Source organism: Meira miltonrushii (assembly GCF_003144205.1).
Source record: "Meira miltonrushii strain MCA 3882 unplaced genomic scaffold FA14scaffold_3, whole genome shotgun sequence".
Lineage (NCBI taxonomy): Eukaryota > Fungi > Basidiomycota > Exobasidiomycetes > Exobasidiales > Brachybasidiaceae > Meira > Meira miltonrushii.
The window spans coordinates 2,244,282-2,262,163 of record NW_020289945.1 but is presented as its reverse complement, the minus strand read 5'-3'; the positions used below and the strand labels follow the sequence as shown (position 1 = coordinate 2,262,163).

General features: G+C 42.7%; 7 protein-coding genes across 7 annotated transcripts; 3 read left to right on the top strand and 4 right to left on the bottom strand.

Moving 5' to 3' along the window:
* Positions 1 to 62: 62 nt before the first annotated feature.
* FA14DRAFT_156760 (uncharacterized protein) lies at positions 63 to 560 on the bottom strand (the record flags this gene model as incomplete). Its single annotated transcript, XM_025497852.1, has 1 exon — positions 63 to 560. The coding sequence occupies one exon, from the start codon at positions 558 to 560 to the stop codon at positions 63 to 65; it is 498 nt and encodes a 165-aa protein (XP_025354393.1).
* Positions 561 to 1,029: 469 nt separating this feature from the next.
* Positions 1,030 to 3,471, bottom strand: FA14DRAFT_165206 (putative cysteinyl-tRNA synthetase; the record flags this gene model as incomplete). The annotated part of the gene is made up of 1 exon (XM_025499942.1): positions 1,030 to 3,471. One exon carries the CDS (start codon positions 3,469 to 3,471, stop codon positions 1,030 to 1,032), a length of 2,442 nt encoding a protein of 813 aa, XP_025354392.1.
* A 477-nt stretch (positions 3,472 to 3,948) lies between these two features.
* On the bottom strand, positions 3,949 to 4,723 carry FA14DRAFT_124189 (uncharacterized protein; the record flags this gene model as incomplete). The annotated part of the gene is made up of 2 exons (XM_025496626.1): positions 3,949 to 4,373; positions 4,444 to 4,723. The coding sequence occupies 2 exons, from the start codon at positions 4,721 to 4,723 to the stop codon at positions 3,949 to 3,951; spliced, it is 705 nt and encodes a 234-aa protein (XP_025354391.1).
* Positions 4,724 to 5,927: 1,204 nt separating this feature from the next.
* FA14DRAFT_161626 (uncharacterized protein) lies at positions 5,928 to 6,997 on the top strand. Its single transcript, XM_025499202.1, has 2 exons — positions 5,928 to 6,202; positions 6,272 to 6,997. The coding sequence occupies exons 1-2, from the start codon at positions 6,045 to 6,047 to the stop codon at positions 6,867 to 6,869; spliced, it is 756 nt and encodes a 251-aa protein (XP_025354390.1). The 5' UTR covers positions 5,928 to 6,044; the 3' UTR covers positions 6,870 to 6,997.
* FA14DRAFT_68372 (uncharacterized protein) lies at positions 6,980 to 10,535 on the bottom strand. Its single transcript, XM_025502700.1, has 2 exons — positions 7,485 to 10,535; positions 6,980 to 7,350 (listed from the first exon to the last, which is right to left on the bottom strand). Exons 1-2 carry the CDS (start codon positions 10,389 to 10,391, stop codon positions 7,324 to 7,326), a joined length of 2,934 nt encoding a protein of 977 aa, XP_025354389.1. The 5' UTR covers positions 10,392 to 10,535; the 3' UTR covers positions 6,980 to 7,323.
* Positions 10,536 to 11,914: 1,379 nt separating this feature from the next.
* On the top strand, positions 11,915 to 14,054 carry FA14DRAFT_161625 (MFS general substrate transporter). Its single transcript, XM_025499201.1, has one exon. The coding sequence runs from the start codon at positions 12,062 to 12,064 to the stop codon at positions 13,991 to 13,993; it is 1,932 nt and encodes a 643-aa protein (XP_025354388.1). The 5' UTR covers positions 11,915 to 12,061; the 3' UTR covers positions 13,994 to 14,054.
* A 1,874-nt stretch (positions 14,055 to 15,928) lies between these two features.
* Positions 15,929 to 17,227, top strand: FA14DRAFT_156754 (uncharacterized protein; the record flags this gene model as incomplete). Its single annotated transcript, XM_025497851.1, has 1 exon — positions 15,929 to 17,227. One exon carries the CDS (start codon positions 15,929 to 15,931, stop codon positions 17,225 to 17,227), a length of 1,299 nt encoding a protein of 432 aa, XP_025354387.1.
* Between the last annotated feature and the right edge of the window lie 655 nt (positions 17,228 to 17,882).

Below are 17,882 nucleotides of genomic sequence, written 5' to 3'. Positions count from 1 at the left end.
AAATCACATTCATATAGGGGATCATTAAGAAAGACATGATAAGGCTAAATTGCTACAATAATTCAGCTTTCACCTTGATAAGGAGATGCGGCTTCATTGATCGAGAAAGGTTGTTGATGTTCGAAAAGGTAGGTAACATCAGGAACCTCTTTACGTTTGTATTGAATGGTACCTGAAATTGTTAAATCGCTTCCATTTCCAAATTGTAAAGGACCATCAGGAACAACGGTATCCAAAACGATCGGTTGACCATATTCTTGTGGAGGAATAGCCAAAGAAGCAACAAATTGTAATGGATCATTACCTTCTCCATTAATTGCAACAAATAAACTTGAAGGATAAACATCTCCTTCTACTGCGCAATTTTGTTGATATTTAATTTGAATTGGTTGACCTTTAACAACGTTCTTTGAAGGTGAAACGCTGAATGTTCCAAATTTACCATTACCCGCTTGTGAGCATGGAGCAGGACCTTCAACACGTTTGTTTAATGGACTTGCATTTGTTGCACTGAATGCAAGGCATGAAAGGACGACCAAGGCTGCTTTGGAAGAAAACATTGTTGGATTGAGAGAAAAAGGTGGATTGGATGAGAGAAAAAGGTGGATTGGATGATGAATATTGGATGCTCTAGAGAATTAAGCTGTCCTTATATAGGCTTCTATCAACAGCTTCCTGAGATCATGACGAGAGCTCGGACTCAGGAACACCGTCGCAGGGGATAGTTCATGAGAAGAAATAGAACTTAGTCGGCAAAAAAGGCATCTTTTGTTTAGTGACAGAACCCCTTCGGTGATGCTGACGTGCAGTCGGAAAGTTCTTTCTTATAAAACACCTTACCGGCACTGTGCCGGCGGCGCGCTTTATTTTTCATGCCGAACTCCGCGACAGTTTAATTTAACCAACGGAATAACGACGACATCCAGGTACTATCAAGGTGAGTGGGGCTAACGACCACGGGCTAGTCGCTTTCAAACTGACATGCAATATGAAAAGTCTAAAACAATATTGAATTAAAGTTACAGTGTACTAAATTTGTTCTCCCGCTTCAATTGCTGCTTGATATTCTTGGTGCAATTTGATTTGCTTTTCATATTCTTTCTCCATTCCTTTCTTCTTGTTTTTCGAGATTTCTTTTCCTTCTCCGTCATGGGTTGGAACTCCACGTTCATCCCAATTCGAGTATTCTTTTTCCGGCACGTTCGGAGCTTTGAACATTTCCGTTGGTGCAACTTTACCCTTTAATAGCTTCTCCTTTTTTGCTTGTTCTGCTTTAGCTGCTGCTTGTGCTTTTTTGTTGGCTTTATCAGCTTGCATTCGTTCTTTCTCTGCTCGTGCTGCTTGTAATTGAGCTGCATCTACCAATTTCACCAAAGCCTTTCCGTCTTCTTGATCTTCAAGTGCAACTCCCAAATTTACCATATCGATATCTCGCAACCGATCTGCTAAATGCATAAAGTCAGTATGTGAAGCTTTCTCCTTTGCCAAAGCGCGGACTGTGTCTCTGAAAGTCGATAGAGCCCGCAAATAAGGTATCAATAGCTCTTCTCGATCGACACCACCACTTTCTTCACCGCCTTTTGCGCTCTCGCCCCATCCGATATCACCCTCACGCACAGCTCCTTCTCCCAATCCGAGCATGCGAAGCATATCACCAACGTATTGTGCAACCGCCTCAATCACGCTCACATTCACTTCTGCTCTTGATCTTGACCGTTCGTACACATTGGCCTTAGATACCAAATCGATCAAAGCTGAAATACCCGTTGGCGTATCAAAGCTATCCGACATTGCTTTACGGAAAGATTGTTGGGTATCTCGCAAAGCCTCCATCAAACCCTTTTCATGATCTCCATAATGGTTCTCTCCATCAGAAAATGTTTCTCCGCGTACTTTTGCTTCACGAATATTAGCCCTTGCAGCGGCAAAGAAGTTGTTCAATGTATTTTCTACATTTCTCACTTCGGCCAAAGCACTCTCTTTGAAATCCATTTGAGCGGACCATGATTGCAGTAAGAATGCTAAACGCAATTGTCTAGCTGTAAATCTTTCCAGTGCTTCTTCGATTGTGATGAAATTTTTCAGACTTTTCGACATCTTCAATCCCTCGATGTGCAAATGACCTGTATGCATAAAGTAGTTGATCCATTGTTGGCAGTTGTGATGGGCTTCCGATTGAGCAAGTTCGTTATCGTGATGTGGGAACTTGAGATCCACACCACCACTATGAACATCAATCTGTGTACCCAACACTTCGGATGCCATCACACTGCACTCAATATGCCATCCTGGTCTTCCTGGTCCCCATGGTGAATCCCAGGCAGGTTCTCCTGGCTTGGAAGATTTCCAAAGTGCAAAATCTGATGGTGCCCGCTTCCCTGCGACGGTGGATGCACCAGTTGATAATGATCCTTCACCTTCTTCCAGTAACTCTTTATTTCCTTTGCTCCAAGGTGCTAATTTTGCGTATGAATGCTTGTCTGATCCACCTTTACGATCTGCACCATCAAATGCACGTGTATCAAACCAAACGTTCTTCTTTCCATCTCCAGGTCCTGCATCTTCGTATGCATATCCATTTCCGATAATCTTTTCGATGAAAGTGACAATTTCAGGCACATATTCGCTGACTCTCGTTAGGGTTGTGGGCGTTTGAACATGTAGTCGTTTCATATCTTTGAAAAATTCTCCTTCCCAGAATGCTGCCGTTTCTCTAAAGATTGCTGGATCGCTTAACGATTGACCTTTTTGTGCATCGATAAAGGGACCTAGAATATCAAGCGAAGACTCAATCAGAGCCGCAGCCGATTCACCACTCTTGTCACCTGCTGTGACTGACATTGTTGCTGCAATGATCGCTTGACGAGATTTGTTCAAAGCTGTGAACCACATAGACGTTTTTGGCTCTGTTTCTGAGGCCTGCTTTGTCCAAGCAGCATCCTGTACCATCCTGCGTGAAATCTCTTCGAATGCGGCTTCATCTTCTGGCTCTTCAGGTTCACCGGGCGGTGCTTTAGGTGCCAACTTCTTCAGCGTTTTACCGAAGAAGATCGACCAGGCTTGCCGAACATCCTGCAGCAACTCTTTCGATAGTCCTGTTTTCGAATGTTCTTCTTTGTATTGTTTCAATAGATGTGTATGTCTGGCTTTCAAGATAATCTTGTCATCGATATCGGTAATATTCATAACAAAATGAACATCATATCCGAAATAATCGCGTAAAATTCTTCGTAAAACATCTTGAGTGACATAATTACGTGCATGACCAAGATGACTCGAGTCATAAACTGTTGGACCACAGGTGTACCATGTGATCTGCTTGCCATGAACGGGTACGAAATCAACCTTTGTTCTGGTCAAACTGTTAAAGACTTGCAAAGAAGGTTCTTCGAAGCCAGCCTTTACGGCTGGCTTGTGCCATGTTGGCTGCTTTACTGAAGTCGATGCAGCTGATGTTGATGTGCTGGCCATCTTTGCTGAAGTGAGAGAGACTGATGTTGGAGTTCGAGAAAGTATAACTGTGTGATGAGGTAGTGCAAAGCGTGCTTGTAAAGAATGACGAAGAAGTGAGATTGATTTGTTTGAGAAACGTAAAAGCATAACCTTTTAAGCACAAGCAAGTTTGTACTTTCCGGTAACAGATTCAGGAGAGATTTGCCTGTTTTGTTTGCTGTTTGTGGTAAGGAGCGGCAAGTGTGTCGCTTGCAAAGAAGAAGAAGAAGAAGCTTAATTGACTGTGTGACTCAGGAATGTTTAAGCGGTACACGTGTTTGTGATAGGGTTACCCCCTTACTCTTTGCGCGTATCTTAACCACACTCACTCACACCTCACTTCTCTTGAATAAGAATGATTGATTCATGATTTAATAGATATAAGAGATGAGATAGGACATTGTGGAAGGATAAAGAGAGTTGATAAAGCACGATTGCATTGCAACTTGTGCCTGCTTAATCCTTGGAAGCGAGGGAGATAAGAGGAAGGGAGAAATAACTTGTATCGGGAGTCAAGAAGGATCCTAATCCTAAATAATAAGCAACAAATGCAGTTGCAATGCCCAATGCACCTCCTGCTGTTTCCAATTTTGTGTTACCGGTATAGTAATAGGCACCCAAAGTGATAAATGTAAGATCAAGCAAGAACAACAATAAGATCAAAGTGACTGAAGATCTTGCGGCTCCGAACATGAATAAAGTTGTAATTCCCATCCAAATCCAGAGGTATAATCCGATTGCACTGTCTGCTTCGCTGGCTGACATACCGGTCATTGAGTAAACTCCTGCAACGCCATCGTAAGAACCCATTTCACCAAAGAAAGGAATAAAGATGAAACTGAATCCCCACCAGAACATTCCATAAGAAACAAAGATGGAAGCTGTGAAAAGAGAAAGAGAGAGAAATCAGCCTCATTCTCTATATTAACTATATCGTTCAATTCTACTCACCACCAAGAGTGTTACCACTTGCGAATTCCCATAAACCGGCCAAGTATTGTGTCAAACCGCCGTAAAAGAGACTGAAAGTCAAGACTGCATTTGGCATAGCAATACTCTGAACTTTTAAGTTGTATAAACTTAAAACCAAAGTTGTTGTTGCGAAAGACCAAGCTCCCATTGGCAATGGATTTGCCAATTTACGATGACCTGCTCCGATTGCCAATAAATCATCATTTGCAACATGACCACCTGGAGTAATCGTACGTGTCATATTTTGACCACCTTCCATTTTTGATCCGTTTTGATAGCCGCCATCATCTTTTCCGAATCCGGCTTGATTGCCGTCTGTCATGGTTCCATTTGCTACCGACATTATTGTTATTTGATTTGAGGAGGGGATGAGATAGGAATGATTGTGATGATGATGATGGTGAGAGAGATTTGAATGATAATAAGAATGGAGGGAGTTGTTTGATTATACTTGCCGGAGGATCTCAAAGTTGCTGACTTTTGTGGGGTGATGCAAATGATCAGGTTATGCAAGAGAGTAAGATCCTCTTTTTTGCATTTAGTTCAAGTGCCATTCCACATTTTACGATCTAAGCGACTTCATTTATGCACCTTGATCGCAATTGTTTAAGCTTCGATTTCTCAGGCTATAATTATTTCAAATGGACATCACCATGAAGACAAAGGAGGTGCCTTTGAGACTGATACGGCATTTGATTAAAAATTGAAAGAAGGAGCAAATCATGAGCCGTCCCGATGAATTGAGGCTTATTTTTTCAAGGGATAAAATATGGTGAAACACCCCTTGATTACACTTTACTCTCCACTTTTTGTTTTACCCGTGCGAAATGCACTAAACAATCATTTCTTAGCCACCAAAGCGGCAGCCGTTGAGCATTTCTCACGTAAACTCCGCAAAGAGAAAATAAAAAAGGAAGACTGAATTAATGCACTCCAACGTACTTGATAGCGCATTTACCCCGCATTCGTATGTACCTCGGGGAACAGAACTATACTAATTTAATATGTAATCGTCAATCTAATTGTTCTCTTACTTGCGGAGTTGTATTTTGCCGAATCAATAAAATTGAATTCAAATAAACACTCATTCTTTGGCTAAAAAATAAAACGAAAGTGGAGAATGCTGAGAAAATGGAATTAAAGGAGTTAAGATACACATGCAATATATCAGTCAATCAATCATGTTGAACAAAAAACGGCAAATATTCAATTAAACGGGGTAGTGCGATCTGTAAAACACAAGAACCTTGCTCATTAAATTAAATTAAAACCGCTACCGATCCGTCACAGTTCCCGTCGTAAATTGAATGATGTAAAGAATGTGTCTTATTGTCTGCATGGGCCTTTGCAATCACGGAAAAAGTGCAGCAAAAAGATAAGGGGATGCAAACGAGAAAGCTACTAAAATACTAAGTCAAATGGTCTGATCATAAGAGTGACCATTCTATTCACCCCCGCAAAAGGTTACAATTCTCCCAACCTTATACTTGAGTGTAAATATCTTATACCTCTCCTTACCATCATCACCATCATCACATCTCCCTCCCTCTTTTATCATCACCTAGTATCCTTTTATCAAAATGAGTCGTACACTTAAAGAACAAATGGGTATTCACCCTGACCCACACGCACCTGAACATACAATTTCAGGCGGTAAAAGATTGACAAAGGTTGTCTCACGTAATGAATACGATAGTCAACAATTGGGTTTACCAACTTATCATCGTAGAATTGCAAAGTGAGTTTATCACCTTTTACATTGTGTGCCTATCATCATTCTGACTTTTTTCTCTCATTTTTCTTTTAGCCCCTTCCCCGTTTTTGCAATCGGTGTTGGTGCTTCTTTGTTGATGCTTGGATTACTCCTTGTCGAAGTACGTGGCTTGCAAAATACTCAAATCTACCTCAATGTTGGTTTACCGTTAGGAGGAATTGCTGTAATGACTGCATCCATGTTCTCTTTCGCAGAAGGGAATACTTTCTTAGCAACCGCAGCAGGAACATTGGCAGGTCTTTTGGGAGGTTTATCAATGATCTTTATTCCATGGACAGGTATCAAAGAAGCATATGCAATGGAAGCAAATGGAAATGAAGTGTTGACAATCATTTATTTATACAAGGCAGTCGGAATTTTGTTCTTTTGCGCAATGATTCCCGTCTTTTTACTCTTTTTGGCTTCTTTGCGAACTGCCGTTCCGGTCGCCTTTTCTGCATTATTGATCGTTGTCGCCGCAATCGTTCAAGGTGCCGTTTATTTGAATTATCCAATGATACACGCTCAAAAAGCTGCTGGTGCTCTGTTCATCATTGTCGGTATAAGCTTATGGTATTCAGCTTTGGCCGTCATCTTGAACGAAGAAGGAATTAGCATTTTGCCCGTTTTCCCTTTGCCTCGTTTGGAATAAAAGCATTGTCCCCCCCTTGCGCACAATCCAATCGTCTGCCCGATTCTTAGCTCAACAGGCAAGACAATGTACATATTCCCACTCATTTCAACTATCTCTCACAAATGAATAACTTTTGATTTCACAGAACGACCTTGTTGAATTTGAAATGATGATAAAAGTACAAAAGATGTTGTTTTCAGGTATAAGAACGATAAGTGTGTAAGTTTATAAAGAAAAGAATGTTTGCAGCATTTTGCGAGTGTAGAAAGCGCTCTAGCAAATTGTATAAAGCTAAAAATAAAGGCCAGACATACGATCAGTGGATATGGGTGCTTCTGATCTTCGTCTGCCATAAAGTGCTGAATGTTGAGGAGCATTGGCAGCGGTAAGTTCTGGTAAGGGTAAACTTGGTCTGCGCGGTGAAGCGAGAGGATTACTATCCAGCTCATTCTTCTCCAATCCGTTTAGAGAATCACTCTCCGGCTGCGTTGTGATACGTGTCGGATTATGCTGAACGTCTGGAATGCGGAACCATCCTTGTGCTAATGGTGTCCAATTATCTGATTGCGTTGGCACTTTTTGACGATCAGTGTAGATCTGTTGATGACCATTGGAATCATCCGATGCTGGTATTGTGAATGCAGTTGCAGATGTAGGAGTAGGAGGTAAGCCGATCGTTGGAGATGCAAACGGAGACACTCCCGATTTCAATCCTGAAGATCGAGTCATGATTGGCGTGACTGCAACTGAAGGAGATGTTTGTACGGTGGAGAGTGATGCTTTGTTACTGATCGTCACGGGAGCAGGCACGTCTTGCTTGCTGTCTCTTTGCAATTTTCTGTGTGCAGAGAAAGAATTGTTCACCATGGGAGTTTCAATGTCACTTTCATCACTTTGGGTAGCGCTAACATCGGCTCCTTGTACTGGAATCGCACCAAACTTCAGTCCGGAGAACAAAGCCATGTGGGGATCTGGCATGGTGATAGGGGCAGAAGTACTTGTTTCATGCATCAATGGATGCTGTAAGCCCGTAAAGCTGGGATCCACATGCCAATCACCTCGAGAACGAGCAATACCCATCTTGCTTGGAGGAACGGGTGCTACTTCATCATCGAGTTTGTATTCGTTCAAACCATCGTCCCTTCTTCCTCTTTTGCCATCCTTGATCAATGCCATGTATTGCGGCGAGAGTGGTGGCGTTCGTGCTGGAGCCAAAGGTTTTGCAGGTGGCGGAGGAGGTGCAGCAGTTGGTTCGGTGAGCGAATATTTCCTACGAGAAGGTAGACTTCTTTGTGATGAGTTATTACTACTTCCCACTGCTGAAGAAGGGAAATCGGATGGTAGGGTTGGAGTGGTATTGATCGATTTCAAATTGTTCTTACGCTTGAGTTGCTTGAAACGTGAAGATGTTGACGTTCTACCGGAATTTTCTGGCCAAAGGCTTGACTCTTCGCCTCCTAGCTCAGCAAAAGAAGAAGCAGCAGTAGGCTCAAGAATCAAGCCTCTTTCTGGTCGTGGATGCATGTCAAACTTGAGTGCCCGATTTTGCATTGGTGGCGGCACCGGAAGATGACCGTCATCAAGTGATGACATCCTTCTGGGATACCGTGAAGAAGCGGCTCCGATGCTGCGAGTGTGCTGAACAGGAGCGGGTATAGAGATTCCCGTCATCAATTCGTCTACCGTAGCACCAACACTTTCCGGTACGGCAGGTAACGTTCTCGTCTTTTCTTGCAAAGGTGAAGAAGATGAATGAGAAAGCTTTTTACGGATTGTGAATGGAGAATTTGCCGCTACTACACGACGAGCAAAGCCACCTTGACCTCCTGCACCCTTTTCATCGCTAACGTTCCTGCTGCTAGAGTTCGGTCCATTTGCCGGATCGATCAATCTTGCCATGATGGCCGCAATGCAAGCTGAACCAAAGACAACTGCACCCCAAGCTGCAATAACACAGGTATAATAAACGATATGCGCCAAATCCTCTGGTCCTTTCTGATAGCTCTTGTAGAGATATCTAGCCAAAGAAGCTGAAACGCCCAAGTAAAGTGCTGCTCCCAAAACGATTGCAGCGTACAAAACGGTCAAATTGATAAAACATCTTCTCAAATATTTGTATCGTGTGTAAGGAGTTCCTCCAACACTACTCAATCGTTTCGTTCCTGCTCGCCTTTGCATTTCCGGTTTCATTGGAGGAAAGAAAACGTCTTGACCTTCTTCACCTTCGGTGCTATTCGATCGCTTCTGTTCGTTCGATTCGCTGTGATGATTGTGTGAGAGCTGTGTACGGCCTTGGACAACTGTGCTTGGCGTTACGGGCGGTGAAGGTGCAGCTTCAGGACCTGCGATTGTCGTTGCTCTTTCCTGTGAAGAAGTGAGAGGTTGAAATAAAAGGGATGAAGTTGGATCGTGCGGTGCACTTTCCTCTCCCAGACTTATGATTTGTCGCATTGCAACTGCGCCTCCTGTACTATTTGTTCCCAACCTTCTGTACACTTGATTTCCGGGTCCTAAGCCATCTTCCCTGGCCAGCTCACGCTTTCTTCTTTCGATCGCTTCTTCTTCGATGTACTTCTCCCGTAATTCGATCAAGAGTGACTTTTGACGACGCAATTGACCCCAAACAAGGTAAACGAGATATCCACCTGCTGGCATATAAAAGATGAGAAAGATGGCTGCCCATACCGGCCAAATAGCATAACCGATTGCCATATAATAACCTGTCTTGACTTGCATGTCCCAGATAGTATTAGCCGTTGATAAAAATTGCAAGGATTGTTCTGGAGAGGCAGCAATGGGATTGGAACCTGCTGATGCGATTGCGGAAGCAATTTGCGCACGAAAGATTTTGTAAGCGCCAAAAGCGTCGTTTAAGTGATGTTGTGTCAATACGATGAGCGGGATAAGAGAGATTATCAAGATCAAAGGTGTACCGATGCAGAAGATGTTAATCACCAGCGGTCTCGGAAGGAATTTTCCTAGGCCATTGGAGCGTAAAGGACCTTTATCCAATGCACCAGGTGCAGTGTAAAACGAACCCCATCCTGCCATGAAAGCGCCGATCCAAAGTGGCCACCAAATGATAAGATTGAATGTGGCAATATGCTTTTGTATTTCATCCACTTGTCTCCAGTAGCCTTCGTATTGAATGATGATGAATGCAAGCCATAGCGCAGCAAAAACACCTTCAAACAACAAAAACGTATTTAACGCATTCGGAACCAAATAAATACCTTCTGATCTCCTTGTTGCTTTGAAAATCCAAAATGCTCTTTGTGTTACACGGGAGTATATTGTTGCCAAACCAACCAGGACCAATGTTGCAATACAAGCACCTGCTACTGCCATTTGAATGAAAAAGTTCTTTGGGAGATCAAATGCAAATAAGCCATGAATGAATTTATCCAATTCCGAAAGACTTTGAGCAGAAGCACCAGAAGAGGATTGCAAGCCAGTCAAGATTGAAGCAGGAAAATCTACATGCTTCTCATTCGCACTGCCGATCAATTCGATCGCCCTCTTTGCCACGCCTTCCATCATGGTGACCAGCAGGAGAAAGAAGAGCAGAAACTAGACTGTCTGGTGATACCGGATGCCTGTTTGAATGTGATCAAGGTCGCATATAGAGTTGATTATTGTTTGAAGGTGATGATGATGATGGTGATTGTAATGATGATAATCGGTAAAGGTATACGTGTGAATTAATCCGACTTTGCCGAAGTTTAATCTAGTACCTTGTTCGTCATGGCACGGGAAAGATTATTCTGCTTATCAAACATCCGTTTCCATCAAAGGTATCCGCAATTCATCCCACGATTGGTTGCACAAGCTAATGAAAGATGGTGAGACAAGATGAATGGAAAACAATATACAAATTACCAAAATAAAGTTGATGTACAATCAGAAAGACGGAAGCATCATATGCATGCAATTGCATCTGTATAGGTAGAGTGTATACAGTACTCCTGTTGATGTACTCTCTGTCTGTGCGTTTGCAGTTTAAGATGTCAATCATCAAGACCTTCTCTTTTGCCCGGATCGCTTGATAGAAGCATCATTGAAGCGATCCAGGCAAAATAACAACGAAAGCAATCGTTTTCGGCATCAGATGGAATGAAGGTGAAGAGAGGGTGTGTGTTGGTCTGTAAAACTCGGGTCGTTCACTGTGTATATGCCTGGAACAAAAAGAGAAGCCACAGTTGTATTGTTTATCGGCTTGTAATTGCCTTGGGAGCGCGTTGACAGAAAAAGAGCCTAACTCTAATTGATACAATTCATTCCTTCACTGTATGCACGCGTCAAATGACGTGTTGTATTCGATACGCTCTCTGAAACACGAAAAGCAGTCTATTCAATACAAATGCGGACAACTTTATGCATTTCAATCAATCAATTCTAAAACCCAATTCCTACGCTAATCTAACCAAACGCGGAGATGGATGCATCCTAAAAAAGAGAAGAGGGGGGATTGAAGAATGATGAATCACGTGCTAGATCAGGACTTCTTCAAGGCCATCTCTACAACTGTAGTGAGTGACACTGTGATGGTGTTCTATTCATTCAAGTGCCAAAATGAAATGATTCAACAGTTTCACCTGCTGTATATTTGGATGTTCCTAGTGTCGAAGAGAGGTAAGATGTAATGTGCTATGTCTGAAGACGGATGGCAATGACAAAGATGCTGGCAGCACGTGATTATAAGAAAGCATTACAAGCATCTGTCAGGGGAACAGAAGAGCTGACATAATCTTGCTCTTTGCTCATTCTTGTATCCCTTACACTTCCCCTGTGCTGTATTTTGTTAGAATACCGCTTTGACTTAAAGTCACCGTGGCCGTGCACAATGCATTGATTGTTGTGTATGTGTAGTGTGTCAGCAGTGCAGACTTTAGTGTCAAAAAGTGTGTTTAATGCTCGAGTGCAGGAACGTCAAACAGTTGTGGTACGGTGTACATAGCAGGATTAGCAAACAGTCAGGGTTCAGACTGATTGATTGAGTGCATATACTGACTAGATTGATGATGATGTTGAATAACCTTTGATTGTATAATCAGAGGTAAAATAAGACGTTAACTACAGGTACACTCTTTTTTTAGTCTCTTGAACATCAAATTATTCTCACCGAATAAGCATAAAGAAAGCTTTCCGTACTATAAAAAAACGATCATCCGGTTTCACTCTTCTCCTCTTGTTGTTCTTGCCTTTGATGTATGTCTGCCTCTACTGATCCAGATCAAGAGGAATATCAACATCAACCAATACGGTCACCAGATTCACCTAGAATCGATTCTCCCTCTTCCTCTAATTCTTCACAAGATCATCTTTTGGGCGCATTCAGTGATCAAAGATCAATCAAGATGATGCAAAGATCCGATTCATACAAATCCAAAAAGGACGGGTCGAGTGAAGGAGAAGAACGTTCGGAGCCTGGAACTAGAAATGCTGCCGGTGGTCAATTATGGACGGGTGTCGCTCCTGTCCCTGATACAGATCGCGTGAGCAGAGATAGCGATCTGAGTTTAAGTGATCTCTTTGATCCTCAACGAACGGCAAAAGAAAACAAATCACTATTGATGAGTTATGAATTGGACAGAATGGAAATGGGAAGGTATCAATGGTGCATCTTTGGTTTGTGTGGATTAGGATACTTTATTGATCTTCTTTGGGCTCAAGCACTGGGATTGATCGCTGTCCCTCTCAAAAATGAACCTACATTCGAAGCAAGTGATACAAATATCGCAACTCTCTCCACCGCTTTCAACGTTGGATTAACCGTAGGAGCATTCACTTGGGGAATATTGGTGGATGTTGTAGGAAGGAGATGGTCTTTCTACTTGACATGCTTGTTCTCAGGCGTTTTCGGTATTGCAACCGGTGGTTCCAATTCTTTCCTCACTTTGCGTATCTTGACCGCTTTTGTCGGTTTTGGAGTAGGTGGTAATATTCCAATCGATACGACGATCACCTTGGAAGCTTTACCCACCCGAAGACGATTCTTGTTGGTTTTGCTCTCACTCTTTCAACCTGTTGGTGTTTTGGTCGCTTCGGGTATCGCATATGGTTTCATTCCCACATATAGCTGTGCAAGTGGTTCGGCGGATATCTCTGGGAATGCAGCAGCGGAAGCATCGTGCACAAGTCATGAGAATCGTGGTTGGCGTTATTATTTGTTTACCTTGGGTGCAATTACGATGGGAATCTTTTTGTTACGGTTTTTAGTTTTCACATTTCATGAATCTCCGGCATTCTTGATCAATCAGAGAAGGGATGAAGAGGCAATTGCCGTTGTAAAGAGAATCGCAAAAACAAACAAAGCTCCCCAACCACAATTCACCATTCAAGATTTCCAAGAGATCGATCGAAGATGCGCAGAATTACATGGTGGATCAGAAGACTCTGATGAAGATGATCTCGTATCGCCAGGTAATGGTGGATCGGTGAGACGTGAAACTTACTTGCAATCCTTTAGACGTGCTAGTAGGACATTTGTTACCCAATTCAAAAACTTACGTATCCTTTTCCGTTCTCCCATCATGGCAAGAGCAACAATTCTACTATGGCTTACATATATGGCCGATTTCTGGGGCTTCAACATCGCCGGTTTCTTCTTACCACAAATCTTGGCAGCACGTGGAGCAGCAGCAAAAGTTCCACTTTCAGAGACGTATCGTGATTATGTTGCCATATATGCACCTGGTATCGTGGCATGCTTATTAGGAGGATTGCTTATTGAAATTCCACGTTTAGGCAGACAATGGAGTATGGTGATCGCATCTGCATTGATGGCAGTCAGTATGTTTTTGTACACGATTGTCGATTCACAAGCAGCAAGTGTTGGTTTGAATGTGTTGGAGTACTTTATGCAAAGTTTATTCAACGCAATCTTATATGCTTATACGCCTGAAGTGTATCCATCAGCCATTCGAGGAACAGCAGCAGGATTTACGTCTACACTTGGTCGTGTGGCAGGTATCGTTGCTCCATTGGCAGGAGGAGCTTTGTTTGGAGGTGGTGGTGACACACCTGAAGACAAGATTCAAGCATACAAGAATGTTTTGTATTTGGGAGGTGGTGTTACATTATTATGTCCTGTTGCTTTGGCATTGTTGCCATTTGAAACACGTGGTGTTCGTTCGTATTAGCATTTATCATCTTTTCTTTGTATCATCATTTTATCTATTGCAACACAATTTATCCGGATTCCCCGCACTTTTCTGCAAAGGTTGATGCGTGTGTACATGTAAGCTGATTTGAGAGAACAAAAGGGTATAGGGCGTGCAGCAGGTACGTGGCGCAGGGCACATGCACGTATTTAGTCACACACACACAGCCGCCCGTGGGTAATTGCCGCGTTTTCTCGCTTATAAGAATGCACGGCGTGCATTGTTGGCGTGAATGCTTACCACGCTTTATTGCATCGTAATGATACCGCCCGCAATGCAACAGAACCCTGCAGGGTGCCGCGGACGTTGACGCAGTGCTCCGATCAAAGCACGATCAAGATTCGGAGTTGCCATCAAGAAAGTAAGATTTTCAAAGCGAATCGATAAAGGATGAGAACATCAACCCATCCACGTGATGATCTTAATTGCGGTTTCTTTTATTCTGGATACGCTAGATTGATTCTTTATCCCAGGTACGCACGCCATTGTAAAAGCCAAACAAAAAAAAAAGAAGAGCCTAATCTTTACGCCCTTTTAAACAATTGGTGAGACTTCAGTCCAGCAAGATCGCCCCTAAAAACCATAAAGGCGGTGCATACAGAAGACACTGATAAAATGCATGGCACGTGTACAGCTGCTAGTGGTATAGTGATCTGATGCCTTTTGTATTTCTTATCGCTGTGCATCAAAAGAAGCCAAAAGGCGTGCTAGACTGATGAAGTGCATTTGTTTTCGATTGCACTAGTTGCAATATAAGGTTGCTTTGACTCAAGATTCCACGTTACAATCGAAAAAGATGGGGAGAGAATCTAAAGGAAGCGGCCGAAGAACCGCAGAAAAGTGACAATCTTCTAGCAATGCATTGACAAAAGGCCTTTTATCCGCATATACACTGATAATCTGTTCTTTCTCGGCATTTGAGACTTTTTAGGCAGCCTCGCTTGGAAGATCAAGATGTACATGATCAGTAGTTCAACTGCTCTTTTCTTATCAAAAAAATGACGATATTTTCGGTAGCTTATTGCGACTCCGCTCAAATCAAATCAAATGTGTGTGTGTTATGGACTTGTTCGGCCAGAAAGAGAGAAAGTGGGAAAATGCGCGTGATCCGTCTGTGTATTGTCCTTTGTGTGTACTGTATGTATGTATGCAAACAGTAGAAGGCATTAAAGCACTCTGAACCCCCCTCCCAATTTTTTGGAAAGGTTAATTGAAGCGCTCGCGCAATTGCAACTTTTTTTTTTTTATTTTGGTATACTGAATTACATACAAATATTTTTGGCTGGCACCCCGGAGTACAAACAATAATTTCTTAATCAAATTCAAGTTCAAATTACACTTTTATCACCATCATCAAGTCTTCGAAAAAGGATTCTTGGGCTCCACTCTCTCTCTCTTTCTTTCTTGATTCCCATTCTTTTGTGCCCTTTTTCCTCCTTAGTGCCGTTCGTGCGAGGGTGAGTGTTGATTTGGAGATACACAACATAATCATATGCGGCCGAGATGATGGATTGGAAGTGGTCAGGCTGCTCTGCAGAATGGCTTCTAGAGTAAATCATATCTCAAAGGTGATGAGCTTGTCTTTTGAGCCACCTCATCGCACTTTCTAGTCAGCATCTTTGGTTTCAAGCATGCTCACGCATACACTCTCTTCTCTCATTCTTTCCAGTTCACATTTCGAGGAGTCATTCATTTGATCTTCCTCGTCCTGTGTCCCAAAGACCACGTATTGAGCATTCGGTTCCGATCATGACAACATCACTGGCAACAAATCAATCAGCTTCAAGAATACACAATCAATCAACCACCAGCGTAAGTGTGAAACATGCAAAAATAAAGAGGGACCCTGTTCCGCTGACCGATTGCGAAACACCTTGCCTCTCTCAGAACAACAATCGCGATCAGAAAAGCACAATGTCAACTGGTATGCCAATGAAAGGTTTCTTTCATTCTACACCTTCACAAAGTCCCCCAGCAGCTACAGCAACAAATATCAACGGAGTAAGCGCAGCCCGATCAGCTCTCAATGGATCTGTGACAGACAATGGTGACAGTACAGCAGCAGCATCGATACCTTCCTCTGTTCCCAAGAACGGTAGGAGAAGGGAATCGATCAGTTCGCAAATGCGTAAATTGGTCAGCGAATCTCCTGCTTTGGCAGCTGGCGGAGGCGGTGGTGGTTTAAGCTTTCATCGTTCGGTAGGCAATTCAATTTCTCCCAGACTATCGGCTTCGCAGAAAATTGGTGATAGCAGTGCACTTTCTACTTCATTAGGATCAGCTGCGGAATTTTTATCTACTTCTGCAAAGACCGTCTCTGGTGCAAATGGAGGAAATGAAAACGGTGTAAAGGCTGAACGTGCTGGACATACTCATTTCGGTCAAGAGTGTTACGTACCCGTTTCGCCTGAAAAAGCTGGAAGCAATGAAGATTCTGCTTCGTCAACCGCTCGTGCACGTAGAGGTTCATTCAGCTCCGTCACAACGGATGACGATAAAAAAGAAGGCGGAATTCATCGATGCGAAGCATGCTCAAAAGTATACAGACATCCAAGCTGTTTGATCAAACACAGATGGGAACATACAGTGTACTGGAAAGAAGCATCGAAATTCTTGATGAGCAAACATCAACAAGTTCAATTGTTGGAAGCTGCTGCTATTTTGGTTGGTATGGATACTCATGCTCGTTCATTGCCTGAAGAGAAAGCATTATGGCCAGCTGCTGTCAGTCCACCGGCATCAGGATTGTTGGGATCAGATCGAATCAATTTCGAAAAATTGCTCGCCCAAAAATCTGCCAGGAAATCGCAATCACCCATGGTTGAACGTAAAGAAGTTGATGGATCGAGCAATGTGGAGAACGGTAATGGAACGATTGCTCATTCCATGCCTACCCATAGTGCAAGTTTATCGCCTTTGAACAATTTCACTTCGCTCAACCTTGGACGTTATTCAAGTTCGCGGAACAACGATATCAACGGTTTCCGTTTGGATGAAAGCGCTGAACGTAGCGTGCGAGAAGAAAGTTTAGAAAGTGAAGAAGATGAAGAAGATCGTGACTTTGATGATATGAACGAAGGAGATGAAAGTATGACGGGATCAACAAGCATTTCGACCGGATCGCCTTCGCGTGAAGCGGAAGAAAGGGAAAGATATGGTGCAGGCGCTGGAGGAGATGTTTTGGCCGAATTGGAAATGGAAGGTGTTGAGTAGCATTGAACAAACACAAAAAATTCCAACTTTTTGCAATCAAAGGACGAGCAAATTACACCGAAAAGAATGCCTTTTTTCCTCACAAAAATTATCACTTCCATTGAATACTCGTTTGCTCTCTCTTTCTCACTTTGCTTCTCTTCCGTCTCATCAAGTAAAGGTTCTTATTGTTTCTTTTTCAGATGTCCTTTGTCTTTTTGAAGAAAATGTCTCATCGTATATTTTTATTCTACCTTTTTGCCTCTTTTTGTTGCTCTATTTTTTTTCCAAACGTCACCGATATTTTCACAACGCCCATCATCAACTTCAATCTTTTTCCCCTACACACACACACGTCCCACAACAAACAAACAATCATTGCCGATCCTATTTAACTATGAAATACTGAATGTAACACAAGTGAAAGAAAGAAAATAAACATTATAACCATTGTGTTGATTGTGAGAGTAGCGTTGCACACGTGCACTTTTAAGCCTTTTTGCTCAAAGCATGCCTTGACCCCTGCCTTGCTTCACGTGTGTTGTGTCTGTGTGATCAACGATGGCATACGAATGAATGCAACGCCGATCTTTGTGTTGAAAGAGAGAGAGAGAGAATGTCATCAATGGCTTGAGAATTATACTTCCGTGCACATCATACTTTCTCACGCCTTGAG

Excerpts from the sequence above, each read along its gene's own strand:
- FA14DRAFT_161626 (XM_025499202.1), top strand. The coding sequence starts at position 6,045 with ATGAGTCGTACACTTAAAGAACAAATGGGTATTCACCCTGACCCACAC. Across the intron at positions 6,203-6,271 it reads TATCATCGTAGAATTGCAAA|CCCCTTCCCCGTTTTTGCAA; the intron begins GTGAGTTTATCA and ends TTTTTCTTTTAG.
- FA14DRAFT_68372 (XM_025502700.1), bottom strand. The coding sequence starts at position 10,391 with ATGATGGAAGGCGTGGCAAAGAGGGCGATCGAATTGATCGGCAGTGCG. Across the intron at positions 7,351-7,484 it reads CATCTGCAACTGCATTCACA|ACGTATCACAACGCAGCCGG; the intron begins ATACCAGCATCG and ends GCATAATCCGAC.
- FA14DRAFT_161625 (XM_025499201.1), top strand. The coding sequence starts at position 12,062 with ATGTCTGCCTCTACTGATCCAGATCAAGAGGAATATCAACATCAACCA.